This window comes from Anas platyrhynchos, chromosome 11 (assembly GCF_047663525.1).
Source record: "Anas platyrhynchos isolate ZD024472 breed Pekin duck chromosome 11, IASCAAS_PekinDuck_T2T, whole genome shotgun sequence".
NCBI lineage: Eukaryota > Metazoa > Chordata > Aves > Anseriformes > Anatidae > Anas > Anas platyrhynchos.
In genome coordinates, this window is record NC_092597.1 from 16,863,433 (window position 1) to 16,887,580 (window position 24,148).

Here is a 24,148-nt window from a genome sequence, read left to right on the forward strand (position 1 = left end):
CCAAAGCCCCATTTAAAAAAAAAAAAAATCCTAAAAAGTCATTTGGGGACAGATCCTGCTCTTGCTTTTCTACGCACATGATTTATTGAGCTGATTTGAGCAGTACTTTTGTTTTAGGAAAAGCAAATGAGATTTGCCCCTCAAATAGTATTTATTTTTTTTTATAATTCTTGCAGTTGCATTTTATCATGTGTAATATATCAAGTTTATAAGGCATAAATACGAAAAACAGTTCAATATGCTCATCATTATTTTAATTAAGTAATACAATCTAGGACACTTTTTTTTCAATCACACCAAGGATTACAATGTACCTATAGCTTTAATTTATTTTTTATTGTTTTTTTAATACAAAAGTCTATCATGTAGTATACAGCATATACTAGTTGATAACTGGTTCACAAGGTCGATCACAATATTCTCGCAGGTTAATATGGTCAGGATTTCCCCTAGCTGATACACTCTGTGCAGAACCGCAGGGTCCCTCCTTCCTGAGCAGCTCTCCCCTGGTGGTGGCCACCCACTGCTGCACCACCTTACTTATTTTAAGCAAAAATACATTGGCCAGATGTAGAACCTCCTGGGAATGCCTAGGGATGGCCATCATCCCCTGGGGAAGGCAAGGCAGCAGCTCCTGGAGGTATCTGTGGGGTGCAGGGGTGGAGCCAGGCTCTGTCTTCCCCTCTCCCCTCAGGCTCTCAGCACTGCTGGGATGCTCACAGGGGTTGCAGGAGCTGAGTCAAGCTCCAAACAGGGGATTTGTGCCAATCCCTGGGCAGGGAAATTACTGTCTCAATGAGGATGGGTGCCACCGGATGCCTATGCAAAGGGAGGATGGGCAAAAGCACCTCAGTCGGTCAGGGGTGCTGTGGATGCTCAGGGTGCTGAGTGCTTGGGTCAGACCAGCTCCACATCACCCATGACTCCATCGCCTCCCAAATCCTTCTTGTGATTTTGGGCATCCCTAATGCAAAAGCTCCTCCTGTGCCAGCACTCAGCACTTCTGTGGAGCTGATGGCAACCCCTAAACACACAAAGCAGGGGCCCTTCAGCCTCCTCTAATGCAGCAGTGCAAGCACAGCCCCAACCTGCCCGCGATCAATACCATTACCTGCATCTTTTCCATATCTCAGATAATCAGATATTTCCTAAAAGTAAATTGCTAAGACTGCTGATTTCAGCTGGCAGGTTTGGGTCTCACAGGGTCAGACCACTCGTGTTGGCAGAGATGGGGTTGGTGGAGGCCGTGTGTCTGTCCGGTGTCCATCCAGCACCCATCCTGCGCCCTCCGAGGGACACAACTCTGCCAGCATGAGCAGATGGGATCTGATTCTGCAACCACGGAGCCACTCTGCTTATTTCTGACATCTCCTGCTTGCTGTAGTGAGGCCAATGAGGGACTTGAGGTCTTCCTGATGCTGCCTGGAACCAGGAAGAGATTTCTACGTACACAACCAACCTAAATTGTGCATAAGGTAAACTGCAGAGCAATGCCCCCGTGGAGTGCGTTCACATGTCTAATATTAGACATCTTGCTGGCAGCTCTGAAACATCCCTGGAGGTTTCTCTACCTGTCTATATTTACTACGTATGGATCCTGAGCTCCTAAACTTAGGTGCTCTGAATCACACCGTGATTGAAGGCCTAAGGGGAGCCCAAAATAGACGGTGCGAATTACTCCCTCCCTGCTGTGACTCCATCATGCAGCATCTGGAAGCAGAGAGAAATCTTGGTATCAGGAAGGGGCCAAAACCACAGAATTTGGGTCAGAATTGCACCAGGCAGGTGCAGGTTTAGGGTGCACACCCCATGATCCCAGAGAACCCCAGCAGCTCAAGTGCCAGACAGGTGGGCAGGGGATGCTCTCAGCTGCGGTGTGACCAGGGGGCTGCTTCCAAAGGAACCCAACAAACCTCCAGAAAGAGCTTTCACCACAAGAATCACCTTCCCCTTAGAGGACCAGCAAGTTCACATTATTTCCTGATTTTTTTTATTTTTTTTATTTTTTTAACACCTCCCTCCCTCCCCCAATCCACTCATGACAGAAGAGAAATACTGTCTGGGCGTTTGCTTTCACTAACCATGGCACACCCTTTCTATCATAACTCGAGAAGTCCTTTTAACCTGCTACGTGCATTTGGGATAAAGCATTAAATGGATGTTTCTCGTGGGGTTACAGACTGCTTGCTGTCCAGCAGAGTCAACCATCATTCCTAAGTACATTAGCACTAGGGGAAGCAGACAAGCTCCCTGTGCTGAATGCATCGCACTAACAGCAAGTTTCCACCCGTGCTGGAAGACTGTGCCCTTAATGTAAGTGCTCAGTAACCACCAGCCCTGCAATCTGAGGAGCAATCTGAACTGTATAGAAGGCTTGCGGGAAGAGAACCTCCATTAGTACCCATTATGTTGTGATTTATGTTATGGGCTCAAAATAGCAAAATTAAACAGTTCTGGTTCATCTACAGTCTAAAAAAAGGCACGAAGACTTTGTGACAAAATTATAACTGTTCAGATTACATTTATGAGAACTTTAACTGAGTGTTGCTTGGATTTGCCAGCTTTGCTTGCTGGCAGGAGTGAAATTGAGACAGTTTCACTGTCTGCAGAGGTAAAGAATACCCTTTTGGCAAGGCATGTTTGCCAGCTCTATGCAAATGTTATTCAACAGAAGCAACTAAAACCTCTTTTGATTGCTTTAAAACATAATCTTTTTGGTCTGCAGCACATTGCACTTATCTAAGTACTCAGTGATGATAGAGTGGGTCTTAGGGCAAGACCAAATATAAAAAGCCCTTTTTAATCTGAACATAGGAATGAACTCTGTTCATGGCTACACAGTCTGCTTTCAATCAAATGATCATGAAATACATAAATGCTATAAATAAATACAATACATTCAGAGTTTTCTACATTGTAGAGAGCTTTAAGACGTTCTTAGCTCCCCGGTGTAATGCATATAGAATGTTCCCTTCTATACAGTGCTACCTCCAGGTACTCACACCTCCAGTAAATGCAACATAGCTCAGACAACCTTCCCCTTTTGCCTGGATCCTTGTCAGTCTCTGATTCTGTAAAACATTATATTGTTTCTTTAGGAAAAAAAATATTGCACTTTTAAAAATGCATAAAAATCGAACCGAGTTCCCATCAGCTCCGCCACATGCTCTGTTATTTAAAATAATACTTCTCAAAAAAAAATTGTTCCTCTCATCGTTTTGTGTTCTGTCTACGTTTACGGCAATCTCCACCAGGATATCCTCAGAACATTCTTCCTTCGCAAATTCCTTACAGTTTTGCCATCAGGCGCTTGAAACACAGAATGAGCTATCTGAGATGCACACAGCTGGGAGTCACAAGTCTGTCCACGTATTCAGGATTTCATTGTACAAATGGGAACTACAATGACCAGAATAACTGTACAAGCTGCCGCTGCTATTAGGGCAGCTATCTTGCAAACCTTTGCTCTTCTGAACTCAGCTTCTTTGCGTTTTAATAAGGAATCATAGCCAGGAGTATAAATGTCTTCCATCCAGTATTCTAAGTTGTTTGGGTTTAAAGATTCTTGAGTCTAAAAATAAAAAGGAAACAATTGTTAATTGCCTGGGATCTGTTATTAATAAAATAAGTAAATAAAGCAGGTGTGCTTGGAGGCCTCCCAGCTGCATCTGGGTCTGCTGTCAGGATAAAGTGGGTTATTGCTGCAGCTCACATCCCTTCAACTCCATTTCTCCAGGTCCCAGTTCCATAAGGCTGATGAAAGTGGCAATAAAACACTGCAAAAAATAAACTCTCGCAACAGTTTAATTCTGCTTCAAAATCCCTGACATATTTCTGATTTGCCGGAAACTTTGTCATCCTTGGTGGCATTTAAATAAGATCTCTTTTATCTGCTAGACAGCAGAGATGTCAGCAACTACTGGTCTGTTACTGCTTTTTAAATTATTAAAGCCCAGCTGGTGAGAAATGTTCTTAACACACACACTCCTTATGAACTACATTTTACAAAGCTAACCCTAATTTTGCTACCATGACTTGTCTGCAAAGGCAGGTCTCCTCACCCTCCCTGCACAACTTTATTTTCTGCCATATCCTCCCTTCTGCCCATGGAAGAGGTCACCACATACAGCAATGAGTGCTGCAGCATTACTCTTCCATGTGGCATTGAGGTACACATACCTCATACATGCCACAGGTGATGTTAAGATCTCACGAGTTTTCTTGTCTTTCAGGAGCCAACCTGTTTCTTCAAACCAAAAACCACACAGGAATGAGGGACAGCAGCTAGGGAAAGCACCATGCACTCAGCAAGATGCTCTCTCAGTTTTTCAGGCAAGAGGAGGATCTGGACACACAGCACAAGATTTTATACTCCATATTACACCATCTCCAGACCATCTCTACAGGTGAGACCATTTAACCCCAAGGACACCAACTACATTTCCACAGGAGACAATACTCTGCTCATTGTCAAAGTCTGATCCAATTCTCTCTGTGTGGAAAAAAAATAAAAATAATAAAAATTAAAAAAAAAAAAGAAATCTGAAATCTGAATTGGGCACAAAATGAAAGGCAACCTGGAGGACTCTATCAGTGCCTTCATTTGAATGTTGCATTTCATAGGTGTTTTTATTTTTTTCTTTTTGTCTTCTTTTCTTCCTTAGAATTTTCAATCTCTTCATGCTTTGCATTTCCACCTTGGTTGTTTTTTTTTCCTTTCGTCCTGTCTCTAAGGTAAAATGGGGGAAAAAAGGGAAAACCCAACACTAGACACTATATCACACTTACCAGAAGAACGAAATAAAGCAAAAATGTGAAGAAGAGGAGAAAAAAATGTTTGAAAAATGACAGCTTTTCCTTGAAGCTGTCTCCTGTGTCTGAGGCTCCAAAAGGCCAATTCTTTAACAACTGAAAAAGGTTCCATACAGAAATGTTCCGGTGAGAATACCAACACATACCTCTTTTGTGCTTGCAATGGGTCTGATCCAAAGCTCACTGGACCCAGCACAACGAAACTCCAGCAGACTCGAGAGGGATTTGGGTAAGCCTTTAATTGGCTAATTCAGATTTTGTGGCCATGAGCTACCAGCTGAAACCTTGCTTTGCCTGACAGCACTATTTGCTTTATGTACAGAACTACTACAAGAAGTGGTTTTATAGCTGCCCCAGAAATAAACAACTAAAATTAAGCAACAGTTTTATGAACAATTAATGGAGATCTCTATGATAGTGCCTGTACTCTGAAGCAGAGACCATCAAGCTGAGTCTTGAGAGTGTACCGTTCGATCTGTGAATGACCTATTCCAGCCTTCTGAAGAGAAAACCAGAAATAAAACAGCAACCTCATCTCTAAGGGCATCAGAAAAAAATAGTCTGGCTGAATGCTTCTGCCCTGTGGCTCATCATACGCAGGGCAAAGAGATGAGATCTTACACAGACCCTGTGCTGGGACAAGCTTTGGCCTGACCACAGTTTTTTGCAATTTCTGTTTTAAGAAAGACTGGGAGAATTTTTAAAGGAGCAAATCAAGGTTAAAAATAAATAAAGAAATAAATGACAACTATGCTTCAAGGAAATTATAGTTTCGGACCTCTCTGCCTTGATATTGACCTTTTAACTACTTCAGAAGGAAGATGCATTATTAAAAAGGCCCATTACTGTTAATCAGCTTCCTTTCCCATTTCATTGCCAGACGTAGGAATGTTCATTAAAGCATAATGTATTTACTTTCAGTTCTAATAAAGTTAATCACTAGGAAAAAACCCACTCATCAGTCTGTGTCTATTTTTTAAGTTTGTCAGTAAGCTCTATTATAAAGTCTAGACATGGGTTTTGCAGAGTAGATGCAATTCTGACAGTCCTTTTGCAGGGAGAGAATCAAACCCGTAAAGTTTTATCACCTTTATCCTAAAGATAAATGATGGCAATAAGCTGCTTTCTCTGGTTTGCTCACAGTCATGCAGAGCTGCTTACATGGAAGGGAACAGTCCTACAAGGACCAGATGGAGAACACTTCTCTCAGGGGAGCTGTGCTTCCAAATATCACCTCCCCTGTTGCCTCCACACAGCAGGTAAGGGATGCTTTGTGGCTGCATACTGCAGAGGAACTTCTTTCAGTCTATTCCTACTCCAGCATATGGTCTGCAATGCCAGGAATAGGCATTTAGTAACCCCTCTGATGCTTTTAAATCCCAAACAGCAGCAGGCAGCTGAGGCAAGATGCAGCCTGGTCCCTGTGCTACTCGGTTTCTCTCCAGGCATGCTTTAGTGCAGCAAGGAGCAGAGGCTGGTGAGGTCAAGGACACTTGCAAGAGCTGAGCCTGTGTGGGCTGCTGCAGGGAAAGTTAACATCCCAGCCAGACCCAGTATAGCCTGGAGGTTAATGCAGTCTGAACAAATTCCTGCACAAGCAAATTCCAGCCCAAGACATCTGAGGGCAGCACCAGTCCCCTCCGCTGGCTCTGCATGCTGCTATATAAATGTGTACAGGCAATACACCATGAGCCAGGGCTGATTTCATTATGTGATGCTTTTTGTGTTTCAGGACACAATACTGCAACATCTGTTTGGTTTTTACACATTTTGGATTACATTCTTTATGCTTCCCTTTTAAGCTCAGAGATCTTTCCGCCTAGAAGATGTTTTGTGTTTATCAGACTAATCAGGAAAAAGAGCCTGGTTATTCTTTGTAGGTTATGTAGCTATGTAGGCTATGTCTGCACTGGCAAGTTGTGCAACCTGGTAGGAACAAAGCAGCAAAGAAATGGTGAAGACACAGGGTCTCCCCTTTTGCCTTTGAAGGGAAGGAGGTAGCTCTGGACAAGGTCTGGGCTGGCCTATTAGTGGTTGGGAATGCATTGTTTACTCAGGAAACACCACATGTGGTGTAGTTTCAAACAAACAAACTCAATTTCCACTCTCAGAAATCACTCTCCCAAGCAGAGACCATTGGGAGATCTACCTCAAAGGCACATTTCCAAGCTGAACTAAAATATGAACAAGACCCACCATTAACTGATCTGCCCTTAACATGACTGTAGTTTCCAACAGCCACTTCAGAGCTTCAAACAGGGATGTATTTCAAAAAGAGTCATGGTATTGAATGTCTTCTACAAATATTTTGTTTCATGTTCCTAGCAAAATGGAAAAGTGTTAACACTTAAATTCTCTGTGAACAATTCAGAGAGAACAAGGATAAAAGAAAAAGCAGCAATGCCAGATTCTGCACCACCACCTTACTGTGATTAGGGACCAGTTTCACCTCCCCCTTTTGTCCATCCCTTTATCCCCAGCCTTTTCTTTAGAGTTAACAACAGTGTGATGGCTTAGCAGACATCTCTCCATTACAGAACAAAGTGGAAGCACCAACCTGTCAAGGATCATCACTCTGCAATCAAACATCCACATTTTTCTTTGTCCTTAGCCAAGATGGATAGGGATCAGCAAGATTAGAGGCTCAACACCGCACAGCTCCTTTCTGAGCTATCCAAATCCCTTATTAAATTCATTTTCTGGTAACATCGATTCACAAACAAGCCATTCAAATTAAACAAATGGGACTCACTTGTAGATCCAATGCTGCAATCTTGCCTTTATCCCCCGAATTCCTTGTGTATTCCTCTATGGTCCACGATGGCTGGGCACGTTTCACTTCAGCCAGCTCCGTCAGCCTCATGTCTGTGTAGAGCGGGTTGCTTTTCATGTGTGACTTGAGTGATGCAGGGTAGGGATGAGGACTAAAGACTTGTTCAATCAAGAAAGCATCTTTTGGCTGTTTAGAGAGTCTATGTGGCTGTGGGATTTCGTATTGCCTGTCTGCCTGCAATAGGGTTCAAAAGAATTTGAGAAAAGAAACAGGACTATGAGGGGGTTAAACACAAAGGACAAGGATATTCCTTTCAGACTCACTATATGATACTGCTTAATCCAAGATAAGAGAAGTATCAGCCAGAACAAAGTTTTTGGATGGTGGATTTAATCTGTTTGCCCACCCTCTTCTCACAACCAGATCAAAGAGGTATTTTACAGATGACTCTCCATAACATGAACACAAAGCTCATGCAGAAGATGAAATTTAGGTTTTGTATTGTTTACAGGTTATAAAACTATTCTGAAAATAGCCCCAAACATTCAGAAATGCCTAGCTGATCTGGTAAAGCTCGGAGCCCTACGCAAGCTTCAAGATTTGTGTTTCCAGATCAAATCTCAACAGGGCTCCTCATGAGGGGATCCTCCAGGAGCTACCCCCTTGGCACCACATCATCCATGCTACTAATCCAGCATCAGCTGTGGTCTACCGCAGCAGTGAGGAAGGGACCTTCAAAGTCTTTACTTCATTCTGGGCAGACCAATGTACAGAAATGCCAGGGTTTGGTCTTGATAAAGGTAACCCCTTTCCCCATCTGAAACCTGCTAATAAACCATAGTTTATGCTTTCTCGTTCAATCCAGCTGCACTTACGCCCATCAAACCTCATCTTCTCCTTCCTCAGTCATGCTTTGCCTTTGATCCCCCTCCCAAGGAAGCACAGCGTGCCCACCACATGTTCCTGATAGACCGTGTAGCTGAAGGATCCCCAGCCCTCTCCAGTGGGCTCCACTTCCACAAAACAGACACAATAACCCTCAACATGTGGATTTGAATCCACAAATCTACTTTGTTGCCTTTTAAATATGCATGTACTCTCTGATAAAAGCCATCACAATGCAATTTCAAAATATCCCTTCTAAACCAACCTCCGGAGAGTTTCAGACTGTAACAATTTTCCTCACGTTCTTTTCACCAAGTTAATTACCCAGCCTCCATTATATCGCCCCTGATGATGATGATGAAGAACATCATCCTCTTTCGAAGATTTCACCCAAATTACCCCCCTCCCTTTTCAAAAGAGCAAAGTGCTTTTAGGAACAGCTTGACCATATTGCAGCTGCCAAGCAAGAACATATAGGTACAAAATCACTCAATTATGATAACAATAAAGACAGGCATAATATGGCGGGGCAAAGCATTGTCATACCCCGAGGCTTGTGATGACTGCGGAAGACATTCATAACTAGATTATTTTCAAGTGCTTATTATGTGAGTTAAGGTTGAAATTACCTCTTTAGATTTCCTGTGCCAGTCTTTATTTTCTCCTCCATCTCTCTCTTTCATCTCCTCTTCTGTAATGCCAACTTGGTTGCTATAAGTAATAGCTCTCCAGTCTCGGGGAGAGTTTGAAATACTTGCTATTTTGGATTCTGTTGCACTATTTTCCTCTGTTAATGATCTCGATGACCTTCTAGTAAATAAACTTTTTTTTAAGGCTTTTACTCGAAGACTTTCGCTGTTACTTCCACTGGCATCTGAACAGCACCACTCTGGATTATTCTCCAGCTTGCCTCCATGAGGAGTGTTGTGGCACTGAAATATCTGCGGGGAGTTACTTTCATCTGACGCGGCCTCACTTGTCAGTGAATTAAGATCTATTTGTACACTGACCTTCTCAGGCTGCTGAATTTTTTGATCCAGCTTGCTTAATTTTCCCAGGACTTGGGAGATTTCTTCACGGACACCTGAGAGAGACTCCAGTTTCTTCTCTATTTCACCAATCCTCAAAACCAATTTGCAGACACTTGTTTTCAGTTCATCGTCCGTGTTACTGACATCTGCCCGGACCACTTTTTCTAATTTGTTGCAGGCACTCCCGTTGGAGATTTTAGTCAAATTGTGCTCAGGCGAGCTGTCACAGTCTGATTTATGCACCTGAGACAGGGAGCCAGTGCTGTTGTAGCATGAAGACTGCATCACTCCCGTGGACCCACTGATACTCATGTCATCTAAAAATCGGAAAATGTCACTGATATCATCACTCACGATTTCAGAGTCATCATCCGAGTGCTTAAGGGAGTGCCTCTCTCCATACTTGGCTTGGCCTGGTGTACACAAATCCTTGCATTTTTTGTGGTCCAGGACCTGTTGCTCCGTTTGTGTCCCAACACTCGTGGTCCTGTCAATGCTTAAGATCTGAACAGAAGTACAATTAATGCTTTTGTCCTTAAACTTTTTGACTGGCTCATGTTTTTCCACATCTAGAATGGAGGGAATTTCCTTGGGTTTATGCCCATTTTGTTTCACAGCATAATTTGTCTGCATAATTGGTTGCTGGTCCTTTGCATTTAGGTAGGCCTGATGCCTGTCTGCTGAAGGAAAGTTTGGAGATGGGTTGTTCGAGCTCTGGTAGCGCGTCTTCTCTTCTGACTGCTTCCTATTAAAAAATGATCGTTCAAAGTCAGGTACCTCCTCAGTATTTAAACTCCAGCTTTTAGCTGGCCAGGCAGTTTGTTTAGTTGGTTTTCCTGTCCACTTTTTGTTGTCCTGAGGCCCAAGAATCGTAGTTGGGCCAAAATACGTTGAAGCTTGAAGATCATCTAGGCTTTCATGCTTCGCTCGTCTTTTGTCTGGTATAGGTGAATAAACTGGATTCAAGTACTGGCTGCTGTATGGCATTTCAAAGCTGTGGTTGAAGAAAGCCTGCTTAGAGCTTTCTTTCCTGTTCTGAGGCTCTCTGTGTCCATCTTCTGGCTTTTTGTTGGGCGGTATTAAGTTGGGAGATATTGTAATCAGATTATGAAAATCTTCTTTGAATATATTCCTTTTCTGGATGCACGACTGCATCACAAACGGCTCGTCATTTGAAATGAAGGTTTCTTTCAGACCTGCGCTTATTGGCAAGGAGTCCTGGTCTGAAATAGATTCATTTTCGATGTTCATAGGGAAGTAGGTACTCTGCATCTCACACGGCGGAGACGTGGCGATGGAGTAGGACGCCAGTGCCTGAAGCCTATCCAGAGAGGCAGCCCGGCCCTTCATCTCCTTATTGACCCCAAGCAAAAAGTTGGGTTCTGAAGAGGGAACAAACTGTTGGCAGTCTTTGCAGTCCATCTTCCTGCATTTTGAAGACCTTCTGACCGGAAAGCCCTGGTTAAAGTCCTGGTCGTTCAGCTCACAATTGGGCACGCAGTCTGCCACGTTGCAGATTTCCGTGTCAGACCTGCAGGACTCAAAGGACTCTTTCTTCTTCACTTTTTGCCTTGCAACTGGAAGCTTCTCCTTGGCCACTCCCCCGTTCATTTGTATGAGGTTGAATATTGTTACTATATCTGCTGCAACCATGATTTTCTTTGATTGCTGATTGTTTACAGTGCATCTCATTTTGTCTTTGAACAAAGTCGCTGGGAAATTAGGATCCAGGCAAGCAGTGTAAAACAGCACACTTCTGAGTTTGGCCAACTGGGACAAATCAAACCTTGCACAGAGTGACTTGCAGAGATCCTGGTAAGAAACGGTGTTCTGCTTTGTGTCCAGCTCCTCCAAGATCTTCACCAGGAAGAGTGAGGTTTCCTGGTTGGACTCCATAGCTCAAGCGTATTTTGTTGTTTATCCTGGAAACTGTGCTCCACTTCTACAACAACACACAACAGCAAACAAAAAAAGATTTTAAGTCACCCATAGATAACATTCAGGACCTTGTAATTCAGCCACAGACAGGACCTGCCTTCCTTCCCCTTGCAGTCAAGGGCTTGGTTGTATAACCCATCCTCTTGTTTCCAAACTCCAAGGCTGCAATCCAAGCATCAATGAAGTCAGTAATACTTAAATGGGATCAGGATTTCATCCAAGGAGGCCCATTTGTGTCACTACTGCCAAAGTGAGCAAGTGAATAAACAGCAGAAGCTTTGCAGGGGCTGAACTCATGGCAGCCTGCTTGCTACTGGGCTTTCACAGAGTATCTGATCAACTTATGAAAGTGCAGATGTGTCAAGTTGTTTGACAATAATTCTACCCCTGTTCTGTAACCAGAGATGATCTATGACAACTCCAGCTGTTTCCATACTGACTGCAAAATGCTCACAGGAAGATTTTCTGACAGCAAGAAAGTTAGAAGTTTTCCGCTAGAAGTTATCTGAGCATGTAATTACCATCATGCTTTTTAAAAAACATTACTCTCCATTCTATATTATCTCTTCTAGATAGTATGATACTCTTTGCAGAAATACCTTTTCCTGACTTTACGATTCAGCAATGGAAGAGCTGCTCCACCACACCTGAAAATCTTTGAGCCCAATTTCATAAATAAAGTGCAAAATTTAGAAAAGAGCCAGAAGAGTTAAAAAATAAAATATCCCACTGAATCTTGAAACAAATCCAGCAGATGTTAGAGGGCTGTCTGCCAATCAAGGAGCATGTGAAGACTGAGAAATATCAAGGACGGAGTACATCCTCTTCAGTAATGTGCTCCCAGAGAAACCCAAGCAGTGCAGCTTCATTCACCGGTCTGAAGAACCAGGGCAGAGGTGGAGAGCAAAGGCTGCACATTTATATGGGTAATAAGAATAGCTCAGGCAAGCACAGCTAACACGAGCAAACATCTTGGGAAGGATGTAAAACCCCGCTTTCAGAGTGGAAACCAACCTCTAGCTATTATAGATTAAGAAAGGCTGCTGATGGGATGCAGGTTATTTTTCATCTGCCTGTAGTGAATATTCTTGTCGGTGTCTGCTGCTGGCTACCAGGAGAGGCAGTTTGCAAAACCAGACAGATCATGGGATGCTGCAGTTCCTATGTTTGGGCGCTTTGTTATTCTTACTGACAGGAATGACAAGGATATTTCTCCTTGCCCAAAGAGCTCTGGTGCCTCCCCCCATTCACTCCCACCCTGCGATGACCCCAGGAGCGAGTCTCTCCATCTGCATCAAGAGCAGAATATCTACCCGAGTGGCAAAGCACAAGTCAGGCTTGCGAGGTTTCTTATTACTCCTTAATAAAGCCGATTCCCACCCAAAAACATCAGGACTCCTGAGCATGGTCCCAGGAACCCTAAACAACTCCTCCCTCTCTTGTAGCCTTTCGTCCTGACCCCACATTATGCTGCTGATCACCAGCGGTGTCAGAAGCTGCCGCACATCAGCTTTCATAGCAAACACCACAGCAGCAGCTTCCAGAGAGAAAAAAAGAAAAACAAGTTCCCTGTACGAATCTGAAGGAGATCTCCATGCAGACTTGGCTGTTTATTTAAGAAACATCTTTCTGCTGCCTCTGATCAGAAGTTGAGCAGCAGCACGAATGTATTCCTGTGATTGTAAACACCGCTCTCAGAAACCAATGACTACAGGGATTTTCCAGCTCCTCCGTAGCATGCATGTTTGCTTTTAAAGCTCCTGTATTATGCACAGCAGCAAAGCTTTTCTGCTAACTGACAAGAGAGCAGAAATGTTATATTGCTCAGCGCCTGGCTGCAGAAAGTGATGCTAAAAGCTGGAGGAGGATGGTTGTATCCCTTCTCTCTTTATCAACCGAGTGTGCTTGGAGGCACAGCCTCTTTATCAGCCTGCCTTTGCATCTCTCTGACATGTCACCGTCAGGAAATGAAGCACCCTGGCTGGGTCCAAGCTGCTCTACCTGCCACCAAAGCCACCAAGCACTCCCGGAGTAAACTTCAAATGTGGGGCTTGTAAGAGACAGTCCCAGCTGCCAGGGGACTGGCTCTGCAACTCAATTTTCAGCACGTTATAAATCTGCCATTTGCGGCAGGAGTGGAAATCTGTCTTTTTGTCACCTCCGTGCTGAATACAAGCAACAGCAAATATCTCCTCCCTTTTGTAACTTCACAGCTTCTCACAGAACCTGCACCTGGATATGCATGTTCACAGCCTGACACACACCCTGCTCTGCCTGCACTGACCTGCCAGAGCCCTGCCTGCACCCCGCTCACAGCCCTGCTAAAATACACCACTAGTTAGTTTGCAATAAAATACTTCTTAAAACTGCCAACCCATTTTGTTCCCTTCCTTTCCCAGCATTCTGCCTGTGCTCTCTCACCCCAGTGAGGGTAAACTGGGTAGCATTTCTTGAATTTTTCTATTTTGTATAAAGCCATTCTTACAGTACTGCAAGCTTTCATTCAGGTTTCCAAATCCTATGAGTTGGTAAAACTTGGGTCAGCCTGATTTTGAAAGGTGCTGTGTGCTGACATCTTCAGTAGGTTCAGAGGAAGCCCCACATGCCTCCTCTCATATTGATTTTGCTTAGCTGCATCAGTACCAACAAGGAGCCTTGGTTTGGGGACTCCAACCCATGGTTAAGCCATAAGGCAGCAGCACTGAAGCACGGATCCCACATGGAGTTGCTCTGCCAGACCTGGTCTAGCTCAGGCTGGGACCAGTTTGTTTGTCTCCTCCTTTCCCAGAGCCAAGCCTGGGAGGTGGCAGTCAGCTGTAAAGCAGAGAGGGGACAGGGGGTGACAGAAGCTTTGAGACGAGGGTCGTTGGGAGAGAGCTGAGCCTACAGAGGTGGGAATTTGGCCAATTCACTCAACTGAGGCTCAGCTATGGGAGGTGGGAATTGAAAAAGCAGGTTGCAAAATTAGATGCAGGCCTTGAGGAAAAGCAAGATATCTAGGAGCTGGAATAATTTCCTCTTCGTCCCTTGGCTGCTCACAAACACCTTTCTGGTGTGAACACACTCAGGTGTAAAAGATACCTTTGGGCTTCAGGCTGGGTATGGAAATGTGTGCTCTCTTGTCCCAGAGCATCAGAAACACTGCCCCTGGAACACCCAGCAGATTCGGGCTGCAAAGAACAGAACAAGAAACAGAACAGGATGTAATATCCCTTAAGGACAAAGCCTTAAAACCTTGCTTCCAGGGTCAGAGATGCAAAAATCAGGCAAAGCTGGTGCCTTTTAGCTGCACATTAGGCTCCCATCTCATGTCAAGTCACCCTGGGAGCTGCCACGTCCCAGGCATCAAGCATTCGGCCAGGCACCACCCCAGCTGTTGGGTCCAAGATCATTCACCACCTCTCAGAGCAGGACCAGAATAGACCTGGACCTGGCACGTAAATGCAAAGCTCCAAAATGAGCACAGGAAGACCTTTCAGAGAGGGTACGGAGTCGTGAACCAGTCAAAAGCAGCAGAGCGAATGAAAGTACCCACAGCACACATAGCAGCATGGGGTTGTTCAGATGGCCTCAATTCCATCAAAGTCCTGCCTGATCTTTGCTCCCGGCACCACCACGCACCCTTTACGCCCCCCAAACTGCCACTGATCTCCAGAAACATGGAGAAAATCGGGCACGGGGCCAGGACCTTGCTTATTTATCCTCAGCCAGACAGCCTCCGACCAAATGAGCCACTTAACATTTCACTCTTAATGACTTTGTCGTATTGACACAGGGAGGGGGGCTGTGACTTAGCTCCTCAGGCTCGACATTTGCAGCCCTGGCAGCACCATTATATGGCAGCACGGGCTCGTACAGCATCATATTGCACGGCCAGTCGCTGGGGTCTGACTCTGCGCGCAGATGAGCTCCGGGCTCACCACAAATCAATGCCTCCTTGCCCTGCACCAAAGCAATGAACTGAGCTCTCTTCTTACCATCAAGCTGCTACCTCAGCCTCTGGAGGCACAGACCAAGAGTATTGCGATTGCAGCCTCCATCCCTCACAGCTGCACAAGGGGAAGATGCTGTTCTATTTTCTGGTGTCTTTCGGAATCAATCCTCTGTAAGATCTCTCCCCCGTGGCCCAGGGAAACCTGCCAGAAGAAAATTTCCCTCCTCAACTCCCTGAACCAGCACTGGGGCGAGGGTCCCCTCCGCCTGCTGGTTCCCCTGTAAATTTGCTATTCAGAGCAATTCATTTCATCAGTGCCACTGCTCCCAGATGCCAGGTGGCACCTTCAGCCCCCACTGCATCTGCTAAGGGCAGCGCATACCGGGGCACATCAACCTCAGGATGTGATTCAAGAGAAAGTCCCACCACTGGCACTGAAAAGGTGCCTTGGATGAGCCCGAATCGTGGCTGCTGGCAGACAGCTCCTGTTATCTTCCTCCTCTATGTCCTCCTTCATTTCCTTCGCTGTTCTTGGTGCCTCTGACATTTGTCCTCCCTGTTTCCCAGTGCCCACAGCAGGTGCAGCTAACACACAGGCTGTAGAGTTGCTGGAGTCATCATTTCCCTCTCCCTTTGATTCGCTGAAAGGGAGGCAGCATCCTTGTTGTGATTGCCCCCACGGTGACTAACGGGCCACCCTATAATACCATTACCGCGACGACAGATAGAGCGAGCGATCCTTGCATAAATTCCCCCAGAAAGAGCAAGCTACTTCAGCGCAGGAGAACATTAATACAGAGGCTGTAATATGCTGTTTTACTATTAACTTCAGCTCATAAATCTTTCAGCCTGTCTTCCCAGCGCCAGATACAATAAAACAAGGCAGGCAGCGCACGCCTCTCATGAAACACACAACGCTTGGAGATGGGATTCAGTTTTGTTTCCTCCCATACTCACGGATCCATTTCCCTGTCAAAACACGAAGGAATTTCTGACAGACAGACATCCTCATCTCCATCTGCCTTCCACCGTGCACGCCCAGCAGAACCAGCATCCCTTTCTGGACACCTTATTCCTCCCCCTGCCTTTTGCTGCCCATTAAAAAGATAACGAAAAAAGTGCACTTTGGAGCCCCGTCCCCACGATGGCTTCTCAGCATCTCTGAAAAGTCCTCTCGAGCAGCCGGGCTCATGCAGTCTCAATGGGACTGTCCCCCCAGGCGTGCAGGAGCAGGGTGGAGGGACCTGTGCTGGCTCCCTGCCGGGATTTTTATTCTCTCTTCCAGAGCCAAAAGGGGACAAACAGGCAAACCCAGGCTCCTCAGCAGAAGCAGGGTGAGCTGTACAGGGACTCTGCCCAGCACTTCAGCCCCCCTGCAAAATTCAGCAGCCTCTAAAGCCTCACAGGGCACAAATTGGTGGGGAACTTGTGGGTAAAGACAGCGTGCCCCCGCAGCGGTGTCAGCACTCAGGTCGAACAGGGCTTGCCATTGCACAATCACATCAGGTTTATTATTTGTAGTGTTCAGTTACATAACCCAGGTTAAGGTTTCTACATGGTCTGGAAAAGTGCAGTCGATCAGTCCAAACCCGTGCAGTAAATTACTTGAATTATTACTGCATCATATGCTCCCGGCCATCCTTCGCCAACTATCGGCCCATACAGACACACACAAACGCTCTCCTGTCGGTGCGTTATTAGAGCACATCCGAGTTCGTTTTTTCCCCCCAAATTCCTGCACAATGGGGGACACCCCTGCAAACACCATCAGATAGATCCGGAGAGCTCTGAGCGATTCGTTCCCTCTGTGCTCAGCCTGCGTCTCTGCATGGCCAACCCACACCCCCCGCTGCCACCCCAGAGCTGACTTTGCTCAGACCGTTCCCCCCCCTACCAGTGGGTGCAGCATCCCCGGTGGTCCCCATCCCTTCCCGGTAAGGATTTGGGGGTGCAGGCTGGGGGTCCCCCGCTCTCTCCCCTCCAGCTGCCCGCAGACAGCTCCAGCAGTGCGGGACCGAAGCGCAGCTGCCGAAGTCACTGAATTGTAAGATTTTGGAGTCCCCCCCCTTTCTTTGAGTCCCGACCAAGAGGTGTCACCTCGGGGGGCTTCCAACCTGCACCCCCTCGCGTCCCCACCCCCGGGGGGTGCCGGTGCTGAGGCCACCCCCATTGTCCCCCCCCATGTCCCCGCATCCTCCCCGGGGGCTGGGGAGCGCTTGTCCCCGGTGCCCCTTTCTGCATCCCCCCCCCCGGCACCTGGGGCTCACCTGGGGGGGCTCCGCCTGCCTCTTTCGTGCCCGTCAGGGCTGGCCCTGCCGCTGCAGCAGCCGCTTGCCAGCCGGGAGGAAGAGCAGGAGGAGGAGGAAGAGCCCGAGCCTGAAGCCCCAGCAGGATGCCATAGCGCCGGGCTGCGCTGACAAAGGCGGCAGCAGGTTGGCATGGGAGGAGGAGGAGGAGGAGGAGGAGAAGAGGAGGAGGAGGAGGAGAGGAGGGAGGGGGCTGCACAAGCCGAGCCTCCCTGCGCCGCCCCCGAGCCCGCAGCTGCGGGAGGGAGCCCTGGCCCGGCCCGGCGGGAGCCAGCGCTGCGGCACCGGGGATGCTCGCTCGGGCTTTGCAAACCCTTCCCGACTATTTTATTTACTCTTCTTGCACTCGCACCGGCAGCTCTCACAGCCACCCAGAGCCCCCAGGAGGCGGGGTGGGGGGGAGGGGGGGAAGCAGGCACCCAGCTGCGGCCCCAATTTCAGCCCTGCTATTCCCACCCCACCCTGCTGCACCCCAAATCCCCTAGAATTTGGGAAAGATGTGATGGATGAAGCATCTCTCCACTTGTGTCTGGGTGGGGAGGACATCGCTCCCCCAGCACCCATCCCTGCGTGCCCACGGTGCTCAGGGGGCAACGGGCTTGGGGCACATGGGTGGCTGCTGCCAGTGGTACCCAAATTCCTTTCACATAAAGGGATGGTGGCCCTAGCTTGGACAGGAGTCACTGGCATGTGCCACCACATGCAGGGCATTGTGTGGGTCACACAACGTGGTTGTCCCCACCTCGGGGGTCATGCAAGGCATGGCGTTAGGTAAGGAGCTTACCTCATGTCCCAGCGGGGCTTCTCTCCCGGCTGGTGGCCAACTTGCTGTGCCACCCAGAAAGTACTGCAGAGAGTTTTTAATAGAGGTGTTGCCGGGTGAATAAAGCAGTAAGATGTCAAAGCCTTGACTTTTTGCTTCATTAGTAACCTTCAGGAGGTGGAATATCGGGTTTTCTCTCCCAGACGAAGCAATTGGAAGGGCTGCATGCACAAACACACCACGGACATCACACCACTCTGGGCAAACTGGCATAAAGCTGTGTGTTTTCTGTGCTCTGACAACCTTGGGTACAGATCTCTGCTTTTCTGGAAGAAACAAGGGATCAGGAGAGGGTTTTTTGTCAGAAACCCACTGATGTGCAAGTCCTTCCACTGACTTTGAGGAACACCGTATGTGATTCAGTGTGCATATAATATCTATAAAGGCACTTATGCATACAACAACCAATACAAGAGGAGAAGGCAAGCATACTTCTTTGCAAATGGAAGAAGAAGGTGTCTGAACTACATTTATTCTTACCCGCTACTTATCAGCAGTGAAAGAGGCAATGTCCTTGAGCCCCATTTTGCATGCTTCCTTCAGCTGGTTTTGTGCCGTAAGGAACCATTTACTTGCAAATTGCACGCTTGGATGATTTCAGCCCTATACCACGTCCTATAGAGCATGCCACCAGGTCACAGGAATGGGCACAATTCACCAGAAAGCTCTCTCTACCCCTCAGAATTGCAAATACCAAGGCAGAAGTAGGAAATGTTTCTCACCACCAGTCCAGGTCTGGCTGATGTTATGTGGTTTAGCCCTGGCTCACTATTTGACTGAAGCTCTAAAGGCAGGAGCCACACTGATGATGCCCACGGTGACAGGTTTCCAGGGTTGGCTCCCCTAACAAAAGCTGGTCTGCTAGAAATTAAAGAAATAAAAATAATAGTGCAGTTGTGAAAGAGGAGGACTGATTGACAACCTCCTGTCTGACAGGGTGCCCCCAAGCACCACATCCTGAGCTCCTCCTTGGAGGGAAAGCCAGGTGAGCATCAGCTCACGGTGCTTGGCATGCTGTAATTGGGATAGAATTGGGATAGGAAACTGAAAAAACCTGGGGGAGAATCTGCAGTGACTTAAAAGCTCAAGAGTTCAGAGGAAGGGACGTAGGGAACCACATCCCTTATCTGGAATAAAATGCCTGCTGAAGTGCTGGGGTGTGGATGGCAGCGAATGGGAGCACTGCACCCCTGCTCCTCCACACAGAGCCTCACGTGCAGCATGTTTTGTTCAGAGCATTGTTCCCACAGCCCCAGATCCATCAAGCCACACTCTGCAAGGAGAGCACAAGGAGGAGGAGCCGTGCCCTGAACCCAGATCCCAGCTGGAGCCAAGTTTGGTCACTTTTTCTCTTGTTTCCCTCACTCACTCCCCCCTCAGCATGCAGAAATGGTATTTAATTGGTGGCAAAGGTTTCATTAGCCTCTCATAGGCTGTGACTAGTAGCATGTAATTAGGAGTCACCCAGAAAATTGGTTTGAAACAGTTAAACCTGCTGCAGGGACCTCACTTTCCCACCTGGACCCCAGTGACCCCAATTCTCACTCCCCTGTCCCAAACCAGGTTTGACAGCAGCTTCAGAGGGAATTTATCTAAGGGGAGGGCACCAGACCAGCTCTCCCTGTCCCTGTTCCCCATCTAATTTTAGCACCATCATCTCTGTTTCCCCTCCCCACCTTTCCTTGACGTCTGCGCTTTGTTCTCCACACTCCTTTTCCCTTTCATCTCCTCTTTCCTTCAGTCGCTGGCACATTTTCCTTGTCTGACTCCTCCAGAGCCTCCACCTTCCCCCCAGGGCTCCAATCTTCCCTTCCAACATCTCCTGGCACATTTAGCAGGTAACCACTGGTGGCATCCCCTCGAGCCAGGGCTGTGCACACCCACCCTCTGCACCCTTAGCCAGTGCCCAGCTCATTATGGGGGCCACAGTTTCTTTCCTAAGTAGCATCAACCTAAAATAAAGATATTTCTGACACCATCCTGTCCTTTCACAGAGCTATGATCATACTGTTCAGTTTTAAAACTAAACTACCACACAGTAAACCTTTTGCTCATCTTCTTTATTGCAACCTCTGGGAAAGATCATACCTTTAGAAATACAAGAGCTCAACATACCAACAACCCAACACCCAACTGAGTGTTTTAGGACCTCTCAGGAACCCCCAAATCACTTCCTGATGAATCTCTTTTGCTCAGAGGTAAAAGAAAATACATTTTCATTTTACCTTGGACACAACCCAGCCGCTTTCTTCTTCCCTGTCACAGCCTGGGTGAAGCATCTGATTCTTTCGGAGGGTAGGACAGATACCAAAACTTCCTGCATCATTAAATAGCACTTAGCAATATTCAGCCTGCAGTTTGCTATTTTTATCAAGCACTCCATGTTTGCACTTCCTCGGGTATCTCAGTAGGGTATCAATATTGCTTAAGTTGGCTTCTGTGGCCAGCATGCCTGGAAAGATGCGCCTTCAGCTTGGCACTGGTTATCTGAGAGTGATTGATAATGGGCAAACTTCTTGTTCAGCTAAACGTTTTTTGGCTTGGGATCACTTGAAATATAACAACAATGACAAAAAATAAATAAAATGTCTATTGAACAGCATCCGCCCATACCAGATGTGCTGAGTGGAGAATATGCCAAATCCTTCAAAGCAGCACACTTGACACCAGACCGAAGCAGAAGTGATTTTTTCCCCCAGTATATTTACAAAGAGAAAAGTAAATCTGGAGTGCGATGGATAATTTTATTTTTTTTTAATATTGCTTTAAATGTTTTAATGACTTTCCCTCTGCTATGCTGAATTCCTTTCCAGTGGGCGTGGAAAAAACTGGCTTTTGCTGGCGTAAATGCCCATCAGAAATAAACACCACCAGCAGCCCAATGATACATGTTCAACCATTTGTAAAATGAATTTTTAAGACCTAGTACAAAAACACAGATGACTGAAGAGGTCGCAGGCTAATCCATCTAAGAGAAGCAACTTTATATTTAAGCTTGTTTGGCCAAGTGAAGCAGACCCACAACGACTCAAGTATTTATATTCATGAGCAATATATTTATAAATGAGCCTTCACCTTGGCTCTTTCTTTGGGGTCTTTCAGAATGCGTAGTTAACCACGAGCAAAAGATTCAGACACTTCCCAGGTAGCAGCACCTTCAAGCTCTCTTCCCTGAGTGAACATGCACAGAAGCAACTGATTTTTAGGTGGAAAGCGTGTGTGTCGAAGGGAAGATAATCAAGGGCTGCTTTTCAAACACAGCCTCTAGGAGGGAAGGAGCACCTTGCAGGGTGCTGGAGGGCTGTGCAGATGGAGTCAGCGTGGCTCACATTTATCTGTGCTCAGCTCTTGCTCTGCCCAGTCCCTCTTCATCCGACAGCAGCGAGTGTGACAGGTCACCACCTGTCCTCTTTGCAAGACTTCCATGACCACAGCTCAACAACAGGCTGCGTAGGACCTCAGGTCAGGGCTGGAGGGGTATTTGTGCCGTGGGAGCTCTGAGGAAGGTGTTACCTCCCATACCGAGTACTGGAGAGGAGATGGCATTTCCAAGCTGTGCGAAGTACGTGCCGATTCCTTGCACGTTCAGGTGGATCATCTATGCAATCTGTCTCTCCGTTGGTTACTGGCTTGTCCCCAAGTCTTACCTATCAAGGTTTTCTAGAGGAAAATCAGAATAACCTTCCCAGGAGAGCTAAAAGCTGGAGGCAGGCATTTCACCTCCAGCAGCACTCTGAGATGGAGGCTGGCACTGCCCTGCCTGCCTTTAGCCCTGGCACCGCTTCTCCGAGTGCCCACAAAAACCAGGGGAGAGCTTCTAGTCGCACCAATGGACATCAGACTGCACTCGCTGGCGGTTGGGTAATATGTTAAACAGTCTTTAAATCTCTCGTGGTCGCTGAGGAATTCACAAATGCTTAGCTTTTACCGCCCTGAGTAATTATTTATCGGGAGGGCCTTTTTATAGAATCCTCTTAAAATGCCCATCCAGGTTTTAAGGCCAGCAGAGGCTATTAGCTCATCGGTCTGCAGAATAACGTATCCCATAGCATTTCACTCAATAACCACTGTGTTTAGCTCAGCAGTAAGTATTTGATTAAAAAATATCTTCCAGGAAGGCCTGCAGTCTCCACCGAAGACGTCAAGAAACGAAGAAGCTCTCATTGCCTTCTGTGGTTGTCTAGTGCTTGATCCCTCTTGACTTTAAAACTGAAGCACATTTACTGCAAAATTTCCCCACAGATTTGAATACTTCTGGATGCTCAGCTGGAGAGCACCAACATCTGAAGCCCCCGTCCACACTCAGCATCCTCATGTTTGCGTGCCCCGTGATGCATCACGGCTTCCCTTGCAGAGAAATGCCTGGCACTGTCCTACGGGATGGAGCTCTTCCTCCTAATTTCAGCCTTGTGATTTGGAAAATGAACGAAAAGCCTTTGCAAATCATGGGTGAGTGAAAGGACAAGAAGCTCTCGTTTTCAAGGTGGCCCCAAGGGCTCAGGTAAAGCAACCATCACTGCAACAGAGAGGATTAATTCTGACTCTTGCTAGCAGATCAAAAGTTGCATCTATTTGCCTTTTGCTCTCAGCATTGTTTTCTCGCTTGTTTTAAGCTCTCCTCCACCAGCTTTGCTCCAGGAAGCAGTGTCTTATTCTGGGAGCAGTCCTAGGACCAAGCTTGTTCAAGTCTGATGATGGACAGGGACACACCTCTATATAACCTTGGGCTCCTTTGGCATTGCTTTTGTTTATATGTTTCCTGCATCTTCACCATGGGAATACGGATCATGTATCAACCAGATGCTCCATGGCTTTCACGGATTAAGCAATATGTCCTGGCAAGGTCCACAGAAAGGGGAGAGCCAAATGGGAAGGCAGAAGGCAATGGCTGTGTGGGGGTCAAGGTCAGCTTCCCTGGGAGAGGATTTTCTCCTGACCTCCCACACACCAGGCTTGTGCAGGGTGACTGATGGAGCTGTCTTATATTTTGTCCCAAGTCTCTGCACTGTTCACTGCTGCTAGGATCTGTTCCTTTGAGCTGCATTTGTCTTCCTTACCATCCCTTGAAGTTTGCATGGTTTTGTGCTCCTAGCCACAGGTGATGTCCGGAGTGCAGAGCAGGTCAGAACTTAGCTATGGCCGAGCCCATTCCTCGTTGGTTTCTTCAGGCCACCTTTACCTTGATCTGGCACAAAGGGTGCTGGTTGCAATCCAAATATCCAGGCAACAACACACACTGGGTTTTGTCTTAGGGCTTGGCTGGGGTTAAATCACTCACTTCATTTCAAACAGCTGGCAGTAAATAAAAAAATAAACTATGCTATTGATTTCTCCAGCCCTGGGATTTCTCCACCTGGCTGCCATCAGAAAACAAGGGAATTACATCTTCAGGTATTCCCGTTCTCTCACGTTCCTTCCCCTCATCACCGCCCTGTAATGGGTCACTGGATCATTCACATGAAGTACCGCAGGACATAATAAGATGCATGATAACAACTCACCTTTATTAGCCAGGAAATCAGGCTTCCCCATGCTGGGAAAAATAGTAGAAGAAAGACAAATGACCCACATGGATCACAATAACTTAAATTACATTACCTAGACAGTGAACTGCTTGTGACACATCCTGCACGAGGCTCTTTAACC

At 46.7% G+C, this 24,148-nt stretch overlaps 1 protein-coding gene across 5 annotated transcripts in view; it reads right to left on the minus strand.

Moving 5' to 3' along the window:
• Positions 1 to 232: 232 nt before the first annotated feature.
• The window catches only part of MINAR1 (membrane integral NOTCH2 associated receptor 1), a 62,476-nt gene continuing 38,560 nt past the window's right edge, over positions 233 to 24,148 (minus strand). Inside the window, exons 1-5 of one of the 5 annotated variants that reach the window (XM_072043345.1) lie at positions 19,225 to 19,355; positions 18,464 to 18,768; positions 9,100 to 11,443; positions 7,565 to 7,819; positions 233 to 3,571 (exon numbers count right to left, since the gene is read on the minus strand). In XM_072043345.1, the coding sequence (XP_071899446.1) occupies positions 3,374 to 3,571; positions 7,565 to 7,819; positions 9,100 to 11,397 (2,751 nt within the window). In that variant the 5' untranslated portion in view covers positions 11,398 to 11,443; positions 18,464 to 18,768; positions 19,225 to 19,355 and the 3' untranslated portion in view covers positions 233 to 3,373. Of the gene's footprint in view, positions 3,572 to 7,564; positions 7,860 to 9,099; positions 11,444 to 17,640; positions 17,977 to 18,463; positions 18,769 to 19,224; positions 19,356 to 24,148 lie in introns of those variants that run through there. The other 4 variants (XM_072043346.1, XM_027466301.3, XM_005030686.6 and 1 more) reach the window with 4 other exon arrangements.